Source organism: Grampus griseus (genome assembly GCF_964374135.1).
Source record: "Grampus griseus genome assembly, chromosome: X".
NCBI classification, from domain to species: domain Eukaryota; kingdom Metazoa; phylum Chordata; class Mammalia; order Artiodactyla; family Delphinidae; genus Grampus; species Grampus griseus.
In genome coordinates this window covers 63,729,172-63,753,542 of record NC_138999.1, presented here as the reverse complement: position 1 = coordinate 63,753,542, position 24,371 = coordinate 63,729,172, and the positions used below count along the sequence as shown (strand labels likewise).

General features: G+C 36.4%; 1 protein-coding gene across 2 annotated transcripts in view; it reads left to right on the top strand.

Moving 5' to 3' along the window:
- Positions 1-2,219: 2,219 nt before the first annotated feature.
- Positions 2,220-24,371, top strand: part of ZDHHC15 (zDHHC palmitoyltransferase 15) — a gene marked incomplete at both ends in the record, with an annotated part of 102,230 nt that continues 80,078 nt past the window's right edge. The window contains 2 exons of one of the 2 annotated variants that reach the window (XM_082681677.1): positions 2,220-2,361; positions 12,537-12,563. In XM_082681677.1, coding sequence (XP_082537803.1) covers positions 2,226-2,361; positions 12,537-12,563 — 163 coding nt within the window. The remainder of the gene's footprint in view (positions 2,362-12,536; positions 12,564-24,371) is intronic. The other variant, XM_082681676.1, reaches the window with a different exon arrangement.

Here is a 24,371-nt window from a genome sequence, read left to right as displayed (position 1 = left end):
TACCAGAAGCTGCAGTGGAGGGGGGGGCGGAATAAGAGGGAAGTTATTTAAGTGCACATATTTGCATTATGTGATGCGACGGAGGTGTTAGCTAAGGCTACAATGGCAATCATACTGCCACAATGGCAATCATACTGCCAAGCAATATGTTGTACACATTAAATTTACACAATGTTGTATGTCAAATATACCTCAATAAAAAACAATTGTCGAGGGATTCCCTGGTGGCGCAGTGGTTGAGAATCTGCCTGCCAATGCAGGGGACACGGGTTCAAGCCCTGGTCTGGGAAGATCCCACATGCCGCGGAGCAACTAGGCCCGTGAGCCACAACTATTGAGCCTGCGCGTCTGGAGCTTGTGCTCCGCAACAAGAGAGGCTGCGACAGTGAGAGGCCCGCGCACCGCGATGAAGAGTGGCCCCCACTCACCACAACTAGAGAAAGCCCACGCACAGAAACGAAGATCCAACACAGCCAAAAAAAAAAAACTGTCGAAAAATGGTACCTATGTGAGGTGATGGATGTGTTAATTAGCTTGATTGTGGTAATCATTTCACAATGTATATGTATATCAAGTCATCAAATATATATACTTTTATTTGTCAACTATATCTCAGAAAGGCGGAAAAATATCTAAGTATCCATGTCAGAACCTTAGGGTACAAATCATTAATAAGGCTATTAAAATAAATATTGTAACTGAAATGAGTCTGCATTTCATTACAAAATTAATTTAGTAATATCAACCATGAACGTAACTTAATCTGAAAGAAACAACAAAGTTCCTATATCAGTTCAGAAATTTACTCCATACATAACCATGAAAAAGAATAGAGAGCAACATGGGTCTCAGCAAAATCACAAATTTCTTCATGTCATAGACCTTTGTAAATCTTTGAACAGTAGGTATCAAATCCATGTCAAAAGTTTACTATACTTCTATCATTGTACTTATGTCATTGAACACCTATTGCTCTGATGAGAACATGAACTTCCTGGAGACAGGCCCCCTCTTTTCATTCTTTTTATACCAAAGTTGACTTAACACAATGCAACCACTCCAAGAACATTTGCTGAATTAAATTGCCTCCTAATTTGTGTCTGTGTTTCCAGGCCATCCTCCTTTACAAAATCCTGCCAGTTCTTTTACAAAAATACAATTCTGATAATGTCACTTTTATTGTCCCCAAATCTTTATTGGCTGTTCCTAATCTGCTTTACAAGATTATGTCCACATACCCTGGCAGGGCATTCTGTGCCCACAGCCTGTATTCCCAGTCTCATTCCCAGCCTCTCCTCTTCATATACCGACACTCTCCTCAAGCCATGCTAACTGTTCCTTGAACACTTTTAGATTTTCATTACTCTATGCCTTTGCAAATGCTGTTTCCTCTGTCTGAAAGTTCCTTCCACCTCCATCTGCCCAGCAAACTCATTTATTATTAAAGCTCAGCTTAAATATCACTACCTTGTAGCTTTCCCTGACCCATCACAGAATTAGTATCTCCCCCATTTGCTTTTTTTTGTACCAATATGTTTATTTATTCTTAAAATGGACTAAGCTGACTCGGGGAAAGGGAAGAAGAGAAGGAAGGAGGGAGCGCCCTGCCAATGGACTTACCCAACCAGCGACTGCGGCACTACGTGTTAAGCATATTGTTCAAGCAGCATCAGAGGATGGGGCTGGATGACCTTTAAGTCATTAGATGCTACGGTTCGCATCTTTCACATTGCGTGTCTGTGTGCTCGTGTGTATGTGGGGGGGGGGGTTGGGAGGGAGGGGACAAAGAGAGAGAAACAGAGACAGAGATCAGAGACGAGATGAGGCTGGACGCAGTGCGGTTAAGAACAGATGGGCGGACCCAAATTTCTTCCGCTTTACAGTTTTGCAGAGGTCCAGCCCTGCATCCAGTGCTGTGGCAAGGGGGTGGGAGAGGAGGAAAGAGGAGGGACTGCACTCCCTCTGAGCGTGTCCAGCCTCGACTGCCTGACGGATCACTTTCCGCACCAACACCGCCAGTTCCTCCTCGCCGTGACTCATGCCTATTGTGCCAGGCAGGGCGCACTCTGCCCTGCAGCCCCACAGGTGGTATCGACTAGGGGAGACTGTTCCCGCCAGGCTAGGCAGTGGAGCGCCGCACAGCGCGCCTTCCCGCCTCTCAACTGCTGCCCCAGCAGTTCCGACCCAGCGCCAGCAGGCCTGCTCGGTCGATCTTCGAGCCGAAGATGCGGCGGGGCTGGAAGATGGCTCTGTCCGGGGGGCTACGGTGCTGCCGCCGTGTACTTTCCTGGGTGCCTGTGCTTGTTATCGTCCTCGTCGTGCTCTGGTCCTACTATGCCTACGTCTTTGAACTCTGCTTGGGTAAGTGGAGCTAGCACCTAAGATGGGGAAAATATGCTCCCCCTATGTTCTTAGCCCTCACACTGCGGTTTTCCTTTAGCTCCCTGGAGAGCTCCTGGTCTCCAACCTCTGGCTTCCCACAGTATTTCTTGCGGCCTGCCACGAGGGTCCCGCCATGTCACCATCGCTTCCTACCCAAGGTTTCTTACATTATTTCCTGGCCCTACCCACAAGAATTTACTGGCTTTTTCCACTGGGGCCCCCTTTTGTCATACAGGACAACCACTTGTGCCTTGTGCTCTGGTTCTGGGGGCTCCCATCCTACAGAGTTGAGGAAACAACATACCCTGTATACTTAAACTGTCCGCTTACGCTATGAATCCCACCAATTCACCCAACTAGAAGCCCCACATTTTCCCATTCCTTCCTACTAGGAATCCCAAAATATTTCCTGTACTCTTAATAGCTCGCCTTTATCCAACACTAGGATTCCTCCTTTTCCCGTGATCCTCTCAAGCCAGCTGATTCACATTTTTCTGCCACTTGGGACCCCACAGTACACCTTGTTCTATCCCACTGTGGTCTCCCCTTTTCACAAAGTAATAAGCCCTCCATTCCTCTTTCCCTGTGGCTTCAACATTTTCTCATCTTCTCCAGCGGAATACGAGTCCTACAATAAATCCTGTCCTGTCTCCTCATGCAAGAGGCCCTGATTTTGTTACACTGGAGCTCCCTGTAGTCTCCTGCCTGGCTGCTTTGAGGTGTTTTCACTCCTTCCCATTTGGGGCCCCACATTATTTTGTGAACCTCATACTAGTCACCCTGCTTTTATCACACTATGGTCCTGCTTTGTCCACTGTCTTCTCACACTAGAATATCCTCATTACCCTCCCACAAGAGTTCCCACAGTATCCCCCACACCCCTTCCAAGGGTCATTACTTTTCTAATGATGATCTCCCCTTGCTATATTTTTTGAAACCACTCTACCTCCTGCAATACGCTTCCACTGTTAGCCACACATTTTGCCATCCTCTTCCTCTGGGTTATTATTATTATCTTCACTTATTTTCCTCTAGGATTGCACTTGTCCCTTGTCTTCTCGAACTAGGGAAACACCATCCTTTCCTACAGGGGTTTCTAGTATTTCCTGCCCCTTCCAATGGGAGCCTCATTTCTTGTTCCCTCTCCTAGACCACCCTTTTATAAATCCAGGGTCTCCTCTTTGTACCCTGTCCTGTAACACCAGGGAGCATTTCATCCCCTCCATATCTATAAAATGGTTCCCACAGTGTATCTTCTGCTTTCAAACTCAGAATTCCACAGTATTTCCGGACACAAATCTCAAGACCCTATCCCACTTGGATTACCCCCAGCCCCCTATCTTTATCACTAATGGCTTTATAGTGTTCTAATCACTATAAATCAATTCACAGTGTAGTCTTCATGGTATATCCTGTCTCCTCAAGAGCCTCTGCTTTTCTCATAGTGAGATCTCCCCTTGCCTCTCACATTGAAGAATCCCTGTCTCTTCTCAAAGGAGATTCCACTAATAGTTATTGTGACTTCAGTGCTAGAATCCCACTTCTAATACCCTTAAAACTGTGTTCTACAATGTTCCCTATTCATTCAGTGTGAGGTCCCAGTATATTTCCAGTCCCCTCACATTAAGACTCCTATTTGTCCTGTTGGACATCACCTCACAGAACACTGGCCTGCACAGTGTTTTCTTAACATTTTACATCAGATTCCATTATTTAAAAACCAGGAGGGTAAGGTAGCCTTGATTTCCAATTCTGGTTCCACCAGTCCATCCTGTCATCTTCACTTGACAATCTTTAACAAATGAGTGGCCTTGGTTTCAGAAAGGTTAGATCAAATTTTCCTAAACTCACATATTTAGTAAATAATATAGAATCGGATATCAAAGCTGCCTGATAACCAAAGCAACACAACCAAAACAACAGATTTGAGTTTCAGTATGACTCAAAAAGTAATATTAAGGACCTCACTTCTTTCTAAAAACAGAACCTGATGTCTTTCTCCCTAATATCAGGTTAGAGCTGAAGTCAAAAATGGTATTTTTGTCTTATAAATCTTAGAGTTTGGATTCTGCCACTTACTAATTAGGATACCTGATGCAACTTACCTAATCTCTCTCAACTTCAGTTGCCTCACATGCACTTTGCTTATATAGTTGTTCATTCATACCACAAATACTTCCTTGTCACCTACTATATGCCATTATAGCATTGTTATGAGATTTAAATAATATGGTGCATGAAAAGCACACATCACAGTTGACAGCACATTGTAAGAGCTCATTAAATAATAACTTGTTATTACTATTATTAATGAGGATATAAGATTCTGCTTGACTCAAGAAAATAAGCTTAGACTTTAAACAGGGAGAAAAGTAACAGGATCCATTTTTTAAGGTACAATTCACATAACATAAAATTAACCATTTTAAAGCATTCAATTTAGTGACAGTACATTCACAATGTTATACAGTCATCACTAATATCTAGTTCCAAAACACTTTCATCACCCCAGAAGAAAACCTCATAGGCATTAGACAGTCACTCCCCATTCGCTCCTTCCCCTAGTCTCTACCAACCACTAATCTGTGTTCTATCTGTATGGATTCTGGATGTTTCACATAAGTGGTATCATACGGTATATCTCCTTTTGTGCCTGGCTTCTTTCAATTGGTGTACTGTTTTTGAGGTTTATTCACATTGTAGTATGTAACAGTACTTCATTTCTTTTTATGGCTGAATAATATCCCATTGTATACCACACTTTATCCATCTTATCCATTCATCCCTTGATGGTTGATGGACATTTGGGTTGTTTCCACTTTTTGTCTATTCTGAATAGTGCTGCTATAAACATTGATGTACAAGTATTTGTTTAAATACTTGTTTTCAACTCTTTTGTGTAAATACCAGGGAGAGGGGTGGTAAAGCTGGGCTGTATGTTAATTCTATGTTTAACTTTTTGAGGAACCTCCAAACTATTTTCTACAATGGCTGCACAATCTACATTTCTATCAGTAATGTTGGAGAGTTCCAATTTCTCCACATTCTCACCAAAACTTGTTATTTTCCTTTTTTTAATTATAGCCATCATAGTGGGTATGATGTGGTATCTCACTGTGATTTTGATTTGCATTGCCCTGTTGACTAGTGATACTGAGCATCTTTTCATGTGTTTGTTGCCCATTTGTATATCTTCTTTAAAGAAATGTCTATTCAAGTCCTTTGCACGTTTTTAATTGGGTTATTTATCTTTTTGTTGTTGAATTATAAGATTTCCTTATGTATTTTGAATACTCAACCCTTGTCAGATAAATAATTCACAGATACTTTCTCCCATTCCGTGAATTGTCTTTTCACTTCCTTGATAGCATCATTTGATACACAAAGTTTTTAATTTTGATAAAGTTCAATTTATCTATATTTTTTACTTGTGGCCTATGCTTTTGGTATCATATCTAAGAACCCATTGCCAAATGCAAGATCATAAAGATTTACCCCTGTGTTTTCTTCTAAGAGTTTTATAGTTTTATCTCTTACATTTAAGTCTTTGATCCATTTTGAGTTCATTTTTGTATATGGTGTGAGGGAGGAGTGCAGGTTCATTCTTTGCATATGGCTATGCAGTTGTGCTAGCATCATTTATAGAAGAGACTATTCTTACCCCATTGAATAGCCTTGACATGATTGTCAAAAACCAATTGACCATAGAGCTCTGGATTTATTTCTGTACTCTTAATTCTGTACCATTGATTCGTTTGTCTGTTCTTCTGCCAGTACCACACTTGTTTTGATTACCATACCTTTGTTTTAAATTTTGAAGTCAAGATGTGTGAATCCTCCAACTTTATTTTTCTTTTATAAGACTGTTTTGGCTAGGGTCTCTTGCAATTCCATATGAGTTTTAGGATCAGCTTTTCCACTTCTGCAAAATGTTCATTGGAATTTTGATAAGGGTTGTACTGAATTGTGTATTGTTTTGAAGAGAATGCCATCTTAAAATCAAGTTTTCCAATCCATGCACATGGGATGTCTCTTCATTTATTTAGGTCTTCAGTCACTTTCAGCACTGTTTTGGAATTTTAAGTGTATAAGTCCTGAGCCTCCTTGGTTAAATTTATTCCCGAGTATTTCTTTTTTGATGCTATTATAAATGGAATAGATTTCTTAATTTCCTTCTCTGATTGTTCACTGCTAGTGTATTTAGAAATAAAACTGATATGGAGTGTTGATCTTGTGTTCTGCAACTTTGCTTGAATTTGTTCATTGGTTCTAAGAGGGTTTTTTGGTGGATTCTTTAGAATTATTTATACATAGAATCATATCATACGCAAATAAAAATAATTTTATTTCCTTTTTCCAATTTGGATGCTTTTTTCTTTTTCTTGCCTAGTTGCACTGGCTAGAACTGTCAGTATAATGTTGAATAGAATTGATGAAAATCAACATTGTGACCTTATTTCTTAGCTGAGGGAGAAGATTTCAACCTTTCACCATTGAGTATACTGTTAGGTGTGGGTTTTCCGTAAATGCCCCTTATCAAGTTGAGGAACTTTTCTTCTATTTCTAGTTTCTTGAGCATTTTTTTTCATGAAAGTGTATGGAATATTGTCAAATGTTTTTCTAGCATCAATTGAGATGAATGTGTGGATTTTTTTCCTTCATTCTGTTAATGTACTGTATTACATTATTGATTTTCATGTGTTGAATCACCCCTTACATTTCTTGGGTGCATGTCACTTGATCATGATGTGTAATCCTCTAATATGCTGTTGAATATGGTTTGCTAGTAATTACTTGAGTAGTTTTGCATCTATATTCATAAAATATGTATGTAGTTTTCTTTCCTTGTGATGTCTTTATCTGGCATGGGTGTCAGGACAATGCTGGCCTCATAGAATGAGTTAGGAAGTGTTCTCTTCAATATTTTTTTTAACTTTTTGAAAATAATCTTTAATGAGAAACTTGAGCTTGCTTTCACAAACTTACTTTTTAATATCGGGTTTTATATTTGAAATGGCTGTACATAAATCGTAATCAAGATTTTAATAGTTAGCATTGGAACACATATGTTGTAGCAAATAGCAGAATAATGTCTTTTATTCCTCAGCTGGCAGAAACTTCCCCCTCACCACTAGCCAGAATTTATATAATTTGACCTATTTAAGTTGTTATTTAAGGGTAAGATGATTCTTTACTTAAATCCAGCAGCTTTTTTTTTCTTTCATTGACAAATATAATATCTTATGATAATGTGAATGGATTTAGAATGAAATCAAATTTGATCATATTAGTTTTTTCTAAATAATAATGAAGCTTTTCCTTAAGCCTACACAAATGTTCTGCTATTGGTTTTTAATCATTTTTAAGATTCATGTATTAGTCTTGATTATTATCACCAGTAAATCACATTAACCCCACTTATCCAAAGAACTGCATGAAAATATATAAATGTGGATGGACAAAGTTTATGAATTCTCTTCAATTTTTTGTAAGAGTTTGAAAAGGATTGGTGTTAATTCTTTAAATATTTGGTACAGTTTGCCAGTGAAGCCATCTGGTCTTGGCTTTTTTCTTTGTTGGGAGGTTTTGATTACTGATTCAATCTTTTACTTGTTAAAAATATGCTCAGATTTTCTTTCTTCTTTTGTCAGTTTTGGTAGTTTCTGTGTTTCTAGGAATTTATCCATTTCATCTAGGTTATCCAGTTTGTTAGCATAAAATTGTTCCTACTATTCTATTATAATCCTTTCCATTTATGAATGTTCTCTATTAATATCTCCACTTTCATTTATGATATTAGTAATTTGAGTCTTCCCTTCTTTTTTCTTGTCCATTCTAGTTAAAGATTTGTAAATTTTGTTTTCTTTTCAAGGTCCCAACTTTCAGTTTCCAGAGTTCTGCAAAAGTTGATTCTGACAGTTTCTGCCACTTCATGCATGGCTTTTAGGGAAGGACAAAAGCCTGGAATTCCCTACTCTGCCATTTTTGGTGATTAACAGTATCCATTTTGAGATTAAAATTAAAAGGTCCAGGAAATAATTCTACTGAGAAGCTAGAATTTCTTCAAAGAGAGTCAGAAGAAATGAAAACTGATAAGGCAAAAAACCAGAAGGAACAATTTCTAGAAACCAAATTTCTATATAAGTAAAAGCTATCCATTTAAGCCTATATGAATCATGGTATTCTTATATCTAAAATAGTTTTATAACTCATCCATATATGAAACAGTCAAAAGCATCACACCTGAGTAGTTAAGTATCATATGAAACATCTAAAATAATTCCAATGATTTTTAAACCTGGCTGATAATTATAATCACCTGCTGAGTTTTTTGTAATACACATTCCTACACCTCCACCCAGAGATGTGTTATATGAAGGGGGCCCTAGAATCTATATTTTTATCAGTTCCCTAGGTGGGTATTAAAATCATCTAGATTTGGGAATGGATGCTGAAAAAGTAAATGAATGGCTAGTATGAGTAACTTTTTCAGAGGAGTAAATGAAGACTGGCATGATTAGTTTGCTTTCAACAAGCAGAACATAATGAGAAATGTATCTAGGTTCTGCATTTCAAATTCTATTCTCTCTCCTAACCTAAAGTATAAGAAACATCTATTGGAAAAAGTGAGTATCAAATATATTCATTTTGACATTGAATATATTATTTTAAAACCATCCTATTTAACTTTGGGATCAATATCATAAATAATTTTAAAAATAAGACTTGTTTTGTCCCAAACTATTGTAAAACCTAACCTCACTGAACAGTTTACCTTTTTCAGAAAAATAATAAATAGCTAATAATAATGAACTACCTATTATGTATCAGGTACCCAAGTACTTTACATGTATTTTATAATTTAGTTCCTATAACAACCTTATAACATAAATTAATTTATCCTCAGTTTACAGATTAAAAAAACTGAGGCACAAAGAGATTAAATAATTAATTACAGAACAAGTAAGTGACAGAGCCAGAATATGAATACATACCATATTCATCAGTGATGATTGCTAAACATCACTGCAATAAACTCCCTTCCCAAATGAGTCATCAATTAAAAGAGAACTTCATGCTGTAACTAAGCACTCATCTCACTAGACTCATATTTTTAGCCTTCCCACTCTCCTTCCACAAGTCCTTTTGAGCTTCACTAATTTGGTAGCCATTAGCCATATGTGGCTATTAAACACGTGAAATATGGCACCTGAATTGAGACGTGCTGGAAAACTTAAAATATGCACCAGATTTCAAAAATTTAATGCAAAAAAGAAGTATGCAAAATATATAGTTAATAATCTGTGTAGATAACATGTTGAAATGATATTTTTGATATATTGGATTAAATAAAATATATTATTAAAGTTAACTCCACTTTTTTATTATTACTTTTAATTTTAAAAAATGTTCCTACTAGAACATTTAAATTACATGGTTTGTATTATATTTCTCTTGGACAGCACCGTTGTAGACTTTCTTCCATGTCCTTGGACTAACATTGTTGACCATCTGCATATAGTCCCAAATTAGGTTTATTCTACCAATACCCTTCTGTGAATTCTAAAATGTGTCTATTTAAAGGAAGTCATGATATATGCTTTTGTTTGAAACTAGTTGTCTTTGATGAAAAGCCCTTGCATATTTTCTACCCTTCCATACCTTTTCTCCATACTTGGTTGCAAAGAATCAGTAAACAGGTAAAAGAAAAAAGGAGAGAGTAAAAAAAGCTATTTGATGATAACCCCAGTCACTTAACTTGCCGGGTAGTGAGCTAAAATTTGAAGGAACAGAGCAGGTGTGTAATTACACATATCACCACATCACTCTATAATCATGCATGACAAATTACCCATAGTATGACTAAGTGTACATTTCCCCAAGAGATTCATGATAAAGGATTCATTTTGGAAAAGTTTAGTCATTTTCATTTTAAATATGACTGAAGTATCTTAGTCTTTTCCTTTAATAACGCAAAAGGCAATATTAGAAAAATAAAGGAAAGGCAGAACTACCAAGATAAGTGCCACAATGTTTTAGAATAAAGACCACCTTTTTTTTTTCTCAAAAGTATGTAACTTCTAACAGGGAATTTTACAAGAAAATATTTTTCCCTTAGACTTATTGACTCCATACAGATTTTAGGAGTGAAAAGACTTTAAAAGTCAAGTCCAATACCTAACTAATGTCTAAATGTCCTACAGGACATTTCCAAGTGTTTATAATGGGAAACTTACTCCTTCCCAATGCTGCCAGTCCGGCTGCTCATTGTTATTATCATCATCATCATCTTCTCTTTTATTGAACTGAAATGTGTTGACCTGCAGCTTTTACTCATTGATTCTATTTCTGCCCTCTGTTCTTGGATCATATAAACCAATCCCACTTGCACATGATGGTCCTAAAATTACTTAAAAACAGCTATCCCCCACCTAGAGACTTCACAGGTCCCCACTCATTTTTCTGTATATACATTGTCTCATTCCAATATCTGCAAGGCACCGGATGTTCTCCTTCCCTCACCCACAAATGCTGTAGCAAGTAGCCAATCAAATGAGAGTTAGGATCTCCACATTTTGTTTCGCAGTAATTGTTCATTGATAGAGGTAGAAGGAGATATACCAAACAGCAATTTGTCAGCTACTCTTTATTAATATTGTTCTCCAAGCAACTGTGCTCTCTCTAGTCCCATTTTAAAGAGATGTTATTAACCCAATTCAGGGCCTAGTGGGACTGATGTAGTCACACAACATGTATGTGCAAAATCATGAAGTCCCAGGTTGACCCATCAAGACTTCTTGTTTCCACTTCCATTTGTCAAAGTAGAGGATGTGCTTCTGTCAATCATTCTTAACCAGGATTCTCTAACTGAAAAGAAAAAACAAAGAAATTGGTATCAATCTCCAGGCCAGTGTATTAGAAAAAAGAGGACATCATCTGGTCAGATTTTTAGCACAGACAAAATGGAACAGTTTTAACAAAGTCCATTCAAAAGATCCTTACAAGGAGCATTTTTAAAAGACTCAACAAAAATAGACCTGCAAATAAAGAGGAGAAGTTATGACTAATGAAGAACCTGAGGAAATAACCCCTAGAGTATAGTCTCATTCTCTGTTTGGATTTTTCCCCTTTTCTGATCCTTAAAAGTTTAACAATGTGTATGAAAACCATTTTAATTTAATAGCTTCTCAAGATTGAGATCTATGCCTTATAATTTCACTTTACCTTAGCACCTAGTACAGATGCACACAGATGTTGGTGGTGAGTAAAGACAGGTAGGCCCCATTTTGTACAAATGACGTTCTGAACAGAAGTTACATATATATCACAGTAAGCCAACAAGGAATGATTGGAGAAGGTAGACATAATACATGGAAGAAGTCCTGGAGACTGGAATATAGTCCCAACTCCACCACTAACTTGTTCTGTGACCTTGGGCAAATCATATGATACTACTCTAGTCCATTTTTCCCATCTGTAAATGAGACAGATAAACGAGATAATCGCTAAAGTCCCTTCCAGTTCTAATATTTTATGAAATCTTCATTCAAATATAATAATTAATATTCATTAAGTACTTACCTTGTGCTAGATACTATGCTAGACAGCATTTACATACATTAACTCATCTAATTCTCAAGTAACCTTGTGAGGTAGGCAATGTTATGGAAGTTAAGGAACTTACCCAGGGTCACAAAATAGTGCAACTGGGCTTCTAACCCAGAAAATCTGACATCAGAGCTGGCATGCAACCTCTACACTATATTGCCTCTAAATATACAAGAGAAACTTGGTTTTTAAAGATGTTCTACAGTGAATACTTTGGGAAAATGAATAGTCATCTCCTAATTTATCATCTTTTAAGTTCTTATTGCCATGTTATATAGCTTGAGTGTTTCCCATTTGTTGGCTTTTTAAAAGTCAGATTATCCTTGTATTTGTTGAATGAGTAGAAATTCTTACTCAAGGTTTAAAATGAAGGAAGGTAGCAAAAGATAGAATTTAATCATCCTTGCCTTCTGTTATGTTAGCAGGCTGGTGGTTTCCTAAAGTATCATTGAATAAATTACTAAAAATGATGCTATGGAAAAATGCATTAGAAAAATAATGTTTCTAAGTATCACTAATCTTGACCTTTCTTTCTCTTTTCACAGTGACTGTTTTGAGCCCAGCAGAAAAAGGTAAGCGGGTATTATAAATTGTTTTGGTCAGGACTGTATCCCTCTTTCTGTCTAAAAGTGAATTACATTAAAGCCTATAAATTGAGCAACTTTCCCAGGAATACACTGAGGTTAGTGGAAAGTTTAGGATAATGGTTTTTAGGAAGCTTACCCAGAGATAGAGCAGAACATATTTTAAGTAGCTCCTCTGACTGTAGGACAGGAATTTGAAGTTACCAGGATTTATGATAGAAAAGGGCACAGGTAGCCACTCTGTTTGTTTGCCATACTAACCCTAGGCTTTCTCTTGGTTCATCACTATTGTCCTAGGTACCTTGCCTTTCTGCCCAGTTCATTCCCTCTTCAAGGCATGGAGTAAGGGTCCCACAGTGGGGCTTTTAAAGGCTAAGTCCTTCACCATCATAGTTCCAATATATTTACTATACTACTCTTCACTCCTCACCCCCATCTTGGCTTGATCTGCAATTTATACTACCATTCTAAACAGACTGAGGCATTCTTCATTAAAAAATGTGTAAGCTAAACATGTGTCTTAACAAACCTTTAGTTTCACATTATTTTATCAGGTATAACCATAAGTATTAATATAGCCACTTTTAATTCTCACTTCATGGGAATTGTTGTAATTCATTAACTACATAACTTTCATATTATGCTGTTTTAAAGCTGAAGTTTGCTATTACTCATTTAACAGAGGTGTTGGCTGTAGAGGCAATAGAGCAGAGTAGTGGGAAGATAGTAGAGCACTGTAGTTAAAAGTATGAGAACTGTCTAAATTCAAATCCTGGCTCCACTACCTCATAGTAAATTATTTGACCTCCTTGTGCTCACTTTATTCATATGTAGAATAGAAATAATAATAATACCTATTTCATAGAGTTATTATGAAAATTTAATGAGGTATGCATGTAAAGCCCTTAGAACAGTGGTGAATAAAGCACATACTGATGACTTAATAAATATTTGCTACTTTTGCTACAGCCTTAGAGCAAGTTTTTTTTTTTTTTTTTTAGAGCAAGTCTTGAGTTGCCTCTTATTGTTATGGATGGTTCTTAAAGTCAGAGATCATTTTCTGTATACATATATAAATATTTATAAATAAATGTCATTTTCCACAATAACCTTTCAAGATAAGTTGGATGGGGGCTTAGATGATGCTCCACCATAATAGGAATAATGACAATAATATTGTTATTATTATTGGAAACTACAACTTATTGTGCAGAGTACCCTGCTAAGTATTGTGTGTGTGTGTGTGTGTGTGTGTGTGTATAATCTTTCAATATTTACGTCAACACAATGATGTAGACATTCTTATATCCATTTTATTGAGAAGGAAACTGAAGTTTAGAGAGATTAAGTAACTTATCCCAGGTCATCTAGCTAGTAAATGGTAGGATGCAAACCCAGAACTACCTGACTTCAAAGTCCATGCTGTTAAGCAAACCTATACTTGTTCTTTTTACTTTTTAGTCTACAACTCCCTCATTTCATTTGCTTAGTTGACCTCCTTACTCAGAAAATTGATGCTCAAATGATCATTTTTCTAGTGTCCAAAGTAGTATATTTTCATTTCTTGTGTGTTGTCAATGAACTCAACCACACCAGTGTAGAGTGTCATTTGTAAGCCAAACTCAGTTCAAAGCCTTTCTAATAGCATCAATCCAGTTACCAGAATTTGATCTCTTTAGGAAACTGTTACCACAATGTACAATTTTAAGGTCCCTCTGACTCTAGAATTCTGTAATTCCAAAGCACTTCTCTCCTGATAGCTCTTAAATTTATCATAACACTAAAAAAATAAGATTAGACTTTGCTTCTTTATTCTGAAGTGGGGTATAACGGGGCAAAGCACAGGATTTAGGGACAGAAGATGTGGGTTGGAGTTCCAGCTCTATCATTTACTAGCTCTATGACCTTTGGTAAGTAACTCAACTTCTCTGAACTTCAATTTCTGTAAAATAAGGCTAGTTTAATAACATCTTACAGATTTACTGTAAGCTAGCAGGAGTAAAAGTATATAGGAGTAAAATATGCAGCATTAAATTGCTTTGTAAATGTTAAGTATTAACAATCTCATTGTAACATTTTATGTCAGGATTCTCAAGACAGTAGAATCCATAAACTAAAATTAGATTCAATTGTAGCCAGAAGTTTGAAAGTTAGACTTGAAAAGAGCTTCTGAACACTAGGGCAGGTTACTAGCAGATGCCATGAAAAATATTCAGAAAGTATCAGGCACCCAACTATCTGGCATGAATCAGTGAGCCTTGCCTAGAAGCAGACCAACAGGCCTAATGAGTATCTAACCATGTGAATAACCACAGTTCTAACCATGTGAATCTGTGACTTGTTTCAAATTATACTACACTACTAACTTAGAATACAGTACAACATGACTGCCAGTAGGAACATTATTTGGCATAGCAAAGAAAATATAAGGGACAAAGACATGAAAGCCTCAATTCACGTAACCTTTTATTCATTATTCACAGCTTAGGAAAACCATAGTCAAACATACTGCAAAAGTTTTTCCATTTCTTGTCTGCTTAATGGTTCCTCTACTGGGTTGAAGAGTGTCCCTCCAAAATTCATGTCCACCCAAAACCTGTGAATGTGAATTTATTTAAAAATAGGATCTTTGCAGATGCAATCAAGTTAAGATGAGGTCACATTGGATTAGGGTGGGCCTTATGGCTGGTGTCCTTATAAGAAGAGGGAAATTTGGATACACAGATACACACAGAGAGAAGATAGCCATGTGAAGACAGAAGCAGAGATAAGAGTTTTGTTGCCACAAAGGAACACCAAGGATTGCCAGAAATGGCCAGAAGCTAGGAAGAGACAAGGAAGCATCCTCCCCTGGAGCCTTCAGAGAGGACATGGCCTTGCCTATACTTTAATTTCAGACTTCTTGCCTCCAAAACTGTAAGAGAATAAATTTATGTTGTTTTAAGCCACCCAGTTTGTGATAATTTTTTATGACAGCCCTAGGAAACTAATGCAGTTCCTGATAAATTTCAATCTCTAATGCACTGTTAAGTAGCAAATTAGCAGACTTCGGTGTTAGATGTACCAGGGATCAAATATTGACTTTGCCACTTACTATATATATGACCTTGGGGAACTTAAGCTAAGTTTCACTTTCTTCCTCTGTAAAATTGGAATAACAATACCTACCTTTCATGGTTTAAAGCACTAAATGAAATGATGTATGTAAGTCTCTTGGCATAGTGCATGGCATATGATAAGTACAAAATAAGTAGTAATAGATACTATTGTTATTAACATTGGAAAGGACCTAAAATATCTTTCTTCTAAGAAGGATAACATATTTCAGGACTATAATTCCAACTACTACCCTCGTAAATATATTGTCAAAATCCTTGCACTCATATTTTGTAAGTAGAACAACTGAGACCCAAAGAAGTAAAATATTTTGACCTAGTCATGCTGATTCTAGTGCACAGAAAGGACTAAAGCTCAGATCATCTGAACCACAGTCCAGAATATTATATATTATGTCATCCTTGATTATACAGGACTCAGAAATTCTTTAAGACATGAGTCCATCTGTTCTTCCATAGACCATACTAGAAAACACAATATTTGCTTTCATAAGAGTGTTTTGCATGGATGATCTCATTCAGCATCTTACTGTCTGTATTTTGAAGATCTTGAGTAGAAGGTCTTCCCTCCTCTACTCCTAAAGTGAGGCTATGGGATAAACTAGAGGTTAAGAATTTGGTAGAGTTCAAGGATTGGTAAGGCTAAGGGATGAATTTAGAAATGAGATTAGGCACAATCTGTCAGGCAATCCATATGTAATCAAGAGTAATGTATTGACCACAGTTGTTCATCTTCAAAAAGGACCATCAATCATTTTAAGCAAACATTTAACTCATTATCTGAGAATTCATTTGTATTTTGAATGGTTTGCATACTAAATTCTCTAGTTTCCCATTTAAAGTTAAAAATGATTGTAATTATTTACCATTTTAGAAATAGGTGCAATTCCTAAATAATAGAACTGTTATGGGCTGAATTGTGTCCCCTCAAAATTCATATGTTGAAATCCTAACCTCCAGTGACTTAGGATGTGACCATATTTGGAGGTAGGGTCTTTAAAGAGGTAATTAAATGAAAATGAGGTCACTAGGGTGGGCCCTAATCAATATGACTGGTGTCCTTATAAGAAGAGGAAATTAGGAAAAAGACACACACAGAGAGAAGACCATGTGAAGAGACAGGGAGAAGATCACCATCTACAAACCAAGAGGAGAGGCCTCAGAAGAAACAACCTTGTCGACACCTTGATCTTGGACTTCCAACCTCCAAAATTGTGAGAAAGAAAATTTCTGTTGTTTAAGCCACTTAGTCTGTAGTACTTTTCATGGCAGCCCTAGCAAACTAATAAAAGAACTTATTCAGGTTTCCACTTGAAAACTCTGCTTTGTGTCAGTTTTTTTTATTATACTAACCTTAATTTATTGGTGGTATATTAGACACCATCAGGGTGAGAGGGCATTGGGAGGAAAACTTTGGGCCACAATATGATCTTTTATATTCACCTCCATACTGTATAGGGAATCTTCAATTTATTTTGTTGTTGTCGTTCTTATTTTCCTTTTTTTTAAATTACAGTATAGTTGATTTACAATATTATATTAGTGTCAGGTGTACAACAGAGTGATTCAAAATTTTTATAGATTATGCTCAGTTTATAGTTCAGTTATTCTCTGTGCTAGCTATACAATATATCCTTGTTGCTTATTTATTTTATACATAGTAGTTTGTGCCGCTTTATCCTCTACCCCTATCTTGCCCCTTCCCTCTTCCCTCTCCCCACTGGTAACCACTAGATTGTTCTCTATACCTGTGAGTCTGTTTCTTTTTTGCTATATTCACTAGTTTGTTTTATTTTTTAGATTCCACATATAAGTGATAACATACAGTATCTGTTTTTCTCTGTCTGACTTATTTTACTAAGCATAATACCCTCCAGGTCCATCCATGTTGTTTCAAATGGCAAAATTTCATTCTTTTTTATGGCTGAGTAGTATTCCATTGTGTGTGTGCGTGTGTGTGTGTGTGTGTGTGTGTGTGTGTGTGTATACCACATCTATATCTGTTTGTCTGTTGATGGATACTTAGGTTGCTTCCATATCTTGACTATTGTAAATAATGCTGCTATGAATATTGGGGTGCCTGTATCTTTTTGAATTAGTGTTTCTGTTTTCTTTGGATATATACCCAGGAGTGGAATTGCCGAATCATATGGTAGTTCTATTTTTAGTTTTCTGAGAAACCTCCATACTGTTTTCCACAGTGGATGCACCAATTTACATTCCCACCAACAGTGTATGAGGGTTCCCTTTTCTCCACATCTTCACCAACATTTGTTATTTGTGTTCGTTTTGATGATAGCCATTCCGACAGTTGTGAGGTGACATTATGGTTTTGATTTGAATTTCTCTGATGATTAACAATGTTGAACATCTTTTCATGTGCCTGTTGGCCATCTGTATGTCTTCTTTAGGAAAATGAATATTCAGGTCTTCTGCCTATTTTTTAATTGTTTGATATTGAGTTGTATGAGCTGTTTATGTATTTTGGATATTAACCCCTTATCATTTGCAAATATTTTCTCCCATTCAGTAGGCTGTCTTTTCATTTTGTTGATGGTTTCATTTGCTGTGCAAAGCTTATAATTTAAATTAGGTCCCATTTGTTTATTTTTGCTTTTGTTTCCTTTGCCTTAGGAGACAGATCCAAAAAAATATTACTATGATTTATGTCAGAGTGTTCTGCCTACATTCTCTTCTAGGAGTTTTATGGTTGCCAGTCACATTTAGGTGAGTTTATTCACCTAACTCATTTTGAGTTTCTTTTTGTATATGGTGTGAGAAAATGTTCTAATTTCATTCTTTCACATGTAGCCGTCCAGCTGTCCTAGGCCCACTTATTGAAGAGACTGTCTTTTCTCCATTTTATATTCTTTTTTTATTGAAATATAGTTGGTTTACAATGTTATGTTAGTTTCAAGTGTACAGCAAAGAGATTCAGTTATACACACACACACACACACACACACACACACACACACATATGTATATATACTTTTTTTTACATTCTCTTCCATTATAAGTTATTACAAGATATTTAGTATCGTTCCCTGTGCTATACAGTAGGTCCTTGTTGGTTACCTATTTTATATATAGTAGTGTGTATATTTGAATCCCAAACTCCTAATTTATCCCTTCCACCCTTTCCCCTTTGGTAACCATAAGTTTGTTTTCTATGTCTGTGAGTCTATTTCTGTTTTGTAAATAAGTTCAAGTGTATCAATTTTTTTAGATTCCACATATAAGCAATATCATATGATATTTGTCTGGCTTACTTCACTTAGTATGATAATCTCTAGGTCCATTCATGTTGCTGCAAATGGCATTATTTCATTCTTTTTTATGGCTGAGTATTCCATTGTGTATATATACCACATCTTCTTTATCCATTCATCTGTCGATGGACACTTAGGTTGCTTCCATGTCTTGGCTATTGTAAATAGTGCTGCTATGAATATTGGGGTGCATGTATCTTTTCAAATTAGAGTTTTCTCTGGATATATGCCCAGGAGTGGGATTGCAGGATCATATGGTATCTCTAATTTTAGTTTTTTAAGGAACCTCCATACTGTTCTCCATAGTGGCTGTACCAATTTACATTCCCACCAACAATGTAGGAGGGTTCCTTTTTCTCCACACCCTCTCTAACATTTATTTTTGTAAACTTTTCGATGATGGCCATTCTGACTGGTGTGTGATACCTCATTGTAGTTTTTTTTTTAATTAATTTATTTATTTATGGCTATGTTGGCTCTTCATTTCTGTGCGAGGCTTTCTCCAGTTGCGGCAAGTGGGGGCCACTCCTCATCGCGGTGCGCGGGCCGCTCACTATCGCAGCCTCTCTTGTTGTGGAGCACAGGCTCCAGACGCGCAGGCTCAGTAATTATGGCTCACGGGGCTAGTTGCTCCACGGTATGTGGGATCTTCCCAGACCAGGGCTCGAACCCGTGTCCCCTGCATTGGCAGGCAGATTCTCAACCACTGCGCCACCAGGGAAGCCCTCATTGTAGTTTTGATTTGCATTTCTCTAATTAGTGACGTTGAACATCTTTTCATGTGCCTTTTGGCCATCTATATGACTTCTTTGGAGAAATATCTATTTAGATCTTCTGCCCGTCTTTTGGTTGTTTTTTTTTTTTTATATTGAGCTTTATGAGCTGTGTCTATGCTTTGGAGATTAATCTCTTGTTGGTCGCATTGTTTGCAAATATCTTCTCCATTCTGTAAGTTAACTTCTTGTTTTGTTTATGGTTTCCTTTGCTGTCCAAAAGCTTTTAAGTTTAATTAGGTCCGTTTATTTTTGATTTTATTTCCATTACTCTAGGAGACGGATCCAAAAAGATATTGCTGCGATTTATGTCAGAGAGTGCTTTGCCTTTTTTTTTTATGCTCTAGGAGTTTTATGGTATCCAGTTTTACATTTAGGTCTTTAATCCATTTTGAGTTTATTTTTGTGTATGCTGTTAGAGAATGTTCTAATTTCATTCTTTTACATATTCTGGCCTCCTTTGTTGTAGATTAATTGACCATAAGTGCATGGGTATAATACACTATTTTATATTTATTATTGTAAAATTACTTTGTAATGAGGATTTGGGAACCAGACAAAAGCTCTCTTTATGGGCTAACCCACTTCTAGAAGAATACTATGTTGATGTTAATATTAGTGTAATTATAATAATTATATATAATTATAATAATTAGTATCAATTTGCTGATTTATATCAATATAATTTTGTTACAAAAATAAGGCTTATTGAAAATTCAAACTAAACAAAAATATGTAAGATTAAAAAATAATGTCCTCCTCACACTCTCCCCTCCCCTATCAATGTCTATTCACAGATAACTAGTATATTTGGTTTGATTTGTATTCTTCTAGATCTTTCTCTCTGTATTTACATATAAACATATGATTATGGATTTGTATAATTTGTTTAGGATTGGTTGTTTTTTAATCTGGATGACACTGGGCATATTTTCCTATGATTTACTTTTTTCACTTAATAATATATCATAGATGTCTTTCCATATTAGTATATACAAACATATTTCATTTTTTTAATGACCTCAAATTATTCCATGGTATGGATATATTGATACTATGATTTATTTAACCATTCCTCAATGATGAACTTAGAAAACAAAACTTTATTGTTTTTCTTGATGATAAAGGTAATAGAACCTCATAAAATGCAAACAGTATAGAAGTGGATAAAATAGAAAGTGTAAGTCCTTTGTAGTCACTGTAGAGGTTAAGGATGAAGCAAGATTCAGTGGTGTGTATAGTACACACCGCTTGATAAATGTTTTAAAAAGTGATTTTCCTCCCTTACATTTTGACAAGTCTCTTTTGCTATAGCTACATCTAGATGTACCATTTCAAAGATACGACTCTCCCAAGCTTCAATTTGCTCCTCCCCAGTTGGCTGGGCTGGAACTTCCATGCTCCTGTGCCCTTCCCAATATGTCTCCTGCAGCCCCCACTTGTATCTGGCTACCATTTGGTGCAGGCATGTATGGAGCCAAAATGGTGAGGTCTATGTGTGTGAGGAAAGATCATCCAGAGTTCAGCCAATGCTAGGTTTCAGAGACATGATTTTGCTTCCTACCCTAGCTGTGTACCTGTCAACACTGTTTTCAGTCATACAGCCTATAACTTCTAACACATTTAAATGTGGCTATGAGGAAAATAAGAATATTACACTGGAAGTAAGAATAAATAGCTAACTTTTAGAAAATCTATGATGAAAAGACATCAAAGGAAAAGGCCCATGTAATCTCTTATTTATTTATTTTCTTATTTACTTATTTATTTTCTTTGGGTGTTAAACTAAATATTTTGATTATTATCAGTTAACAGGTGAAGGGACTGGAGGCTAAAGATAACTAAGGTCACTTAACTATTAAAGAGTCATAATAAATACTACTTCAAGTGCACTTAATGTGTGCCAGCTACTGCTCTAATGTGCCTTAGGTATATTGATTCATTTAATTCTCATTTACAGCCCTATAAAGTAAGTATTATCATATGCCCATTTACAGATGAGAAAACTGAGTATAGTGAGTATATTAGTTTGCTAGGGCTGCCATTACTAATTACTATAAGCATAGTGACATAAACCAACAGAAATTTATACTTTCATGGACCTGGAGGGCAAAAGTCTGAAATCAAGGCATCGGCAGGCCATGCTCCCTCCAGAGGCTCAAGAGGAGATTCCGAATCTTATCTTTTCCAGCTTCCAGTGACTGCCTTTGTTCCTTGGCTTGTGGCTGCATCACTTTACCTTGGAAAAGGCCCATTTTAAAATCTCTTTGTTTTTTGTTTTTGTCAGGTTTATTGAGATACGATTTACATACAATAAGAATCACACCTTATTAGTGTACAGGTTGTTGAGTTTTGACAAATGTATACAATGATGTAAACACCACTACCATCAAGATATAGAATATTTACATTACCCTCAAAATATCGCCTTTCCCCAGAGTTCTCTGACTTTCCACCCTGGCAACCAATAATCAGTTTTCTGTCCCTATAGTTTTACCTTTTTCAGAATGTCATATAAATTGAATATTACAATGCATAGCTTTTTGTATCTGGCTTCTTTATTTAGCAGTATGCATTTAAGATTCATCCTTGTCAGTGCATGTATGAGTAGTTTGTTCCTTTTTATTGCTGAGTAGTGTTCTGTATAATAAATGTACTACAGTTTGCTTATTCATTCATCAGCTGATGAGCATTTGGGTTGTTTTCAGTTTTTGGCTATTATAAATAAAATTGATAAGAATATACATGTACAGGCCTTTGTGGAAATGTGTGTTTTTATTTCTTTTGGGTAAATACCTAGGAGTAGGATTGCTGGGTTCTGTGGTAATTTTATGTTTATCTTTATAAGAAACTGCCAAACTGTTTTCCAAAGCAGTCCTACCATTTTATATCTCCATCAGTGATATGAGAAGTCCAGTGGCTCTGTATCTTCACTGTCACTTAGTGTTGTCAGGTTTTTTGTGTATGAAGTGGTATCTCCTATGGTTTTAATTTACCCTCTGTAATGACTAATGATAACCATCTTTTCATGTGCTCGTTTGCCATCTGTATATCTTCTTTTATGAAGTGTCCAAGTCTTCTGCCAAATTTTTTTGAATTGTTTGTCTTATTATTGAGTTGTAAGAGATCTTTAAATGTCTAGATACAAGTCTCTATGTTTTTAAGAAAATATGATTCCTCTCCATGGGAAAAAAATTAGGATCAACAGGAGGGCATTACCAGGAAGCATATTTCTGTTTAATATGACAAAGATATGTCTAACAATCAGAGTTATCCAGCGATAGAATGGACTGCCCGAGAGTTGATAAGTTTCCCGTGACTTCAGGTGTTCAAATGAAAGTTGGGTGACCAATTGTTAGGGATAATGCAAAGCAGATTTATTCATCATGGAGACTGCTGGACCAAATGACATCCAAGGGCTCTTTCTAATCTAAAATTTTATAATACTAAGATAAATCAAGTCAACATCATATTAATGAGGTAGAGCTCTTATTGGTTGTATAAACAAAAGGAAATAGATTCTGAGGGAACCAAGCTGGAATTTTGACAAACTCTACCACTTCCCCAGCCAGTGAAAAATTGGCTCACAAATCCCTAGCCACCATAAAGACAGTAAAGTGTCTCTGTTCTGCTTCAGTGTCCTCTGTGAATATCCCTGACAACATGGGGGCTTTGGGCTATACTTAATCCATATGATACATACAGAATGATGACATCTCAACTATCCATTTTAAACCAGGAAAGTAGACAAAGATAATTCCCCAATGAATGTTGCTCTGTGTACTTCTTTATCCCCAAGATGAATGAATCAATGAAATGTTAAGTAGATATTATCAAGAAGAGGACTGGAAACAAACCACTTTTCTCTTTTTGAACAAAACCATGGTGTGTCTGTCCCTGAAGTCTGTGTAATTTTTACCACCATATGTCAGAAAACAGATCACTAAGATTTAAGAGGAAGGATGGGAGAGGAAGAAAGCTGATGTTAATTAAGTCCTTAGAGTATGTGAGATACTTCCGTATTTAAGTCAATTAGTTCTCACAACCTGACAAGGTGGTTGTTGTTTGTGTGTGTGTGTGTGTGTGTGTGTGTATGTATGTGGATATATATATATATATATATATATATATATATATATATATATACACACACATATATATATATCCAAAGCGGACCAAAAAGAGAGGCCTCTTCAGCATGGAAAAACAAAAACTGAAAGGGGCTATAATCCAAGATTGTAAACATACGAAGGCTATATATCTTGTTAGCTTTGTGTTGTTTACCAAACTCCAATACACAGGACTAGAAAACTCTTTGAAAGTGAAAAATAGTTTAAGGCAACTAAAATGAAGCCCTGCTTTTGCACAGTGGCTGACAAACTTTTGAGACTTACCACCCCCCAGAATTGGTATAGACTGAAGACATAATCAGCTTCATAAAAGTTTATATAAATTGATGAGTGGTAGATATCTGATGGGTAGCTAGGGGAAATTAGTATACTTGGAGACAACCCTAACTTTTGAAGTTGGTATCAATAAGGAAAACCATGCTCTTTCAAAACATGATGCCATGTTTTGGCTCTAGAATTTGATTTCACCATCAGAGAGACTCCTGGGGGTAGCTGGCTAAACCTT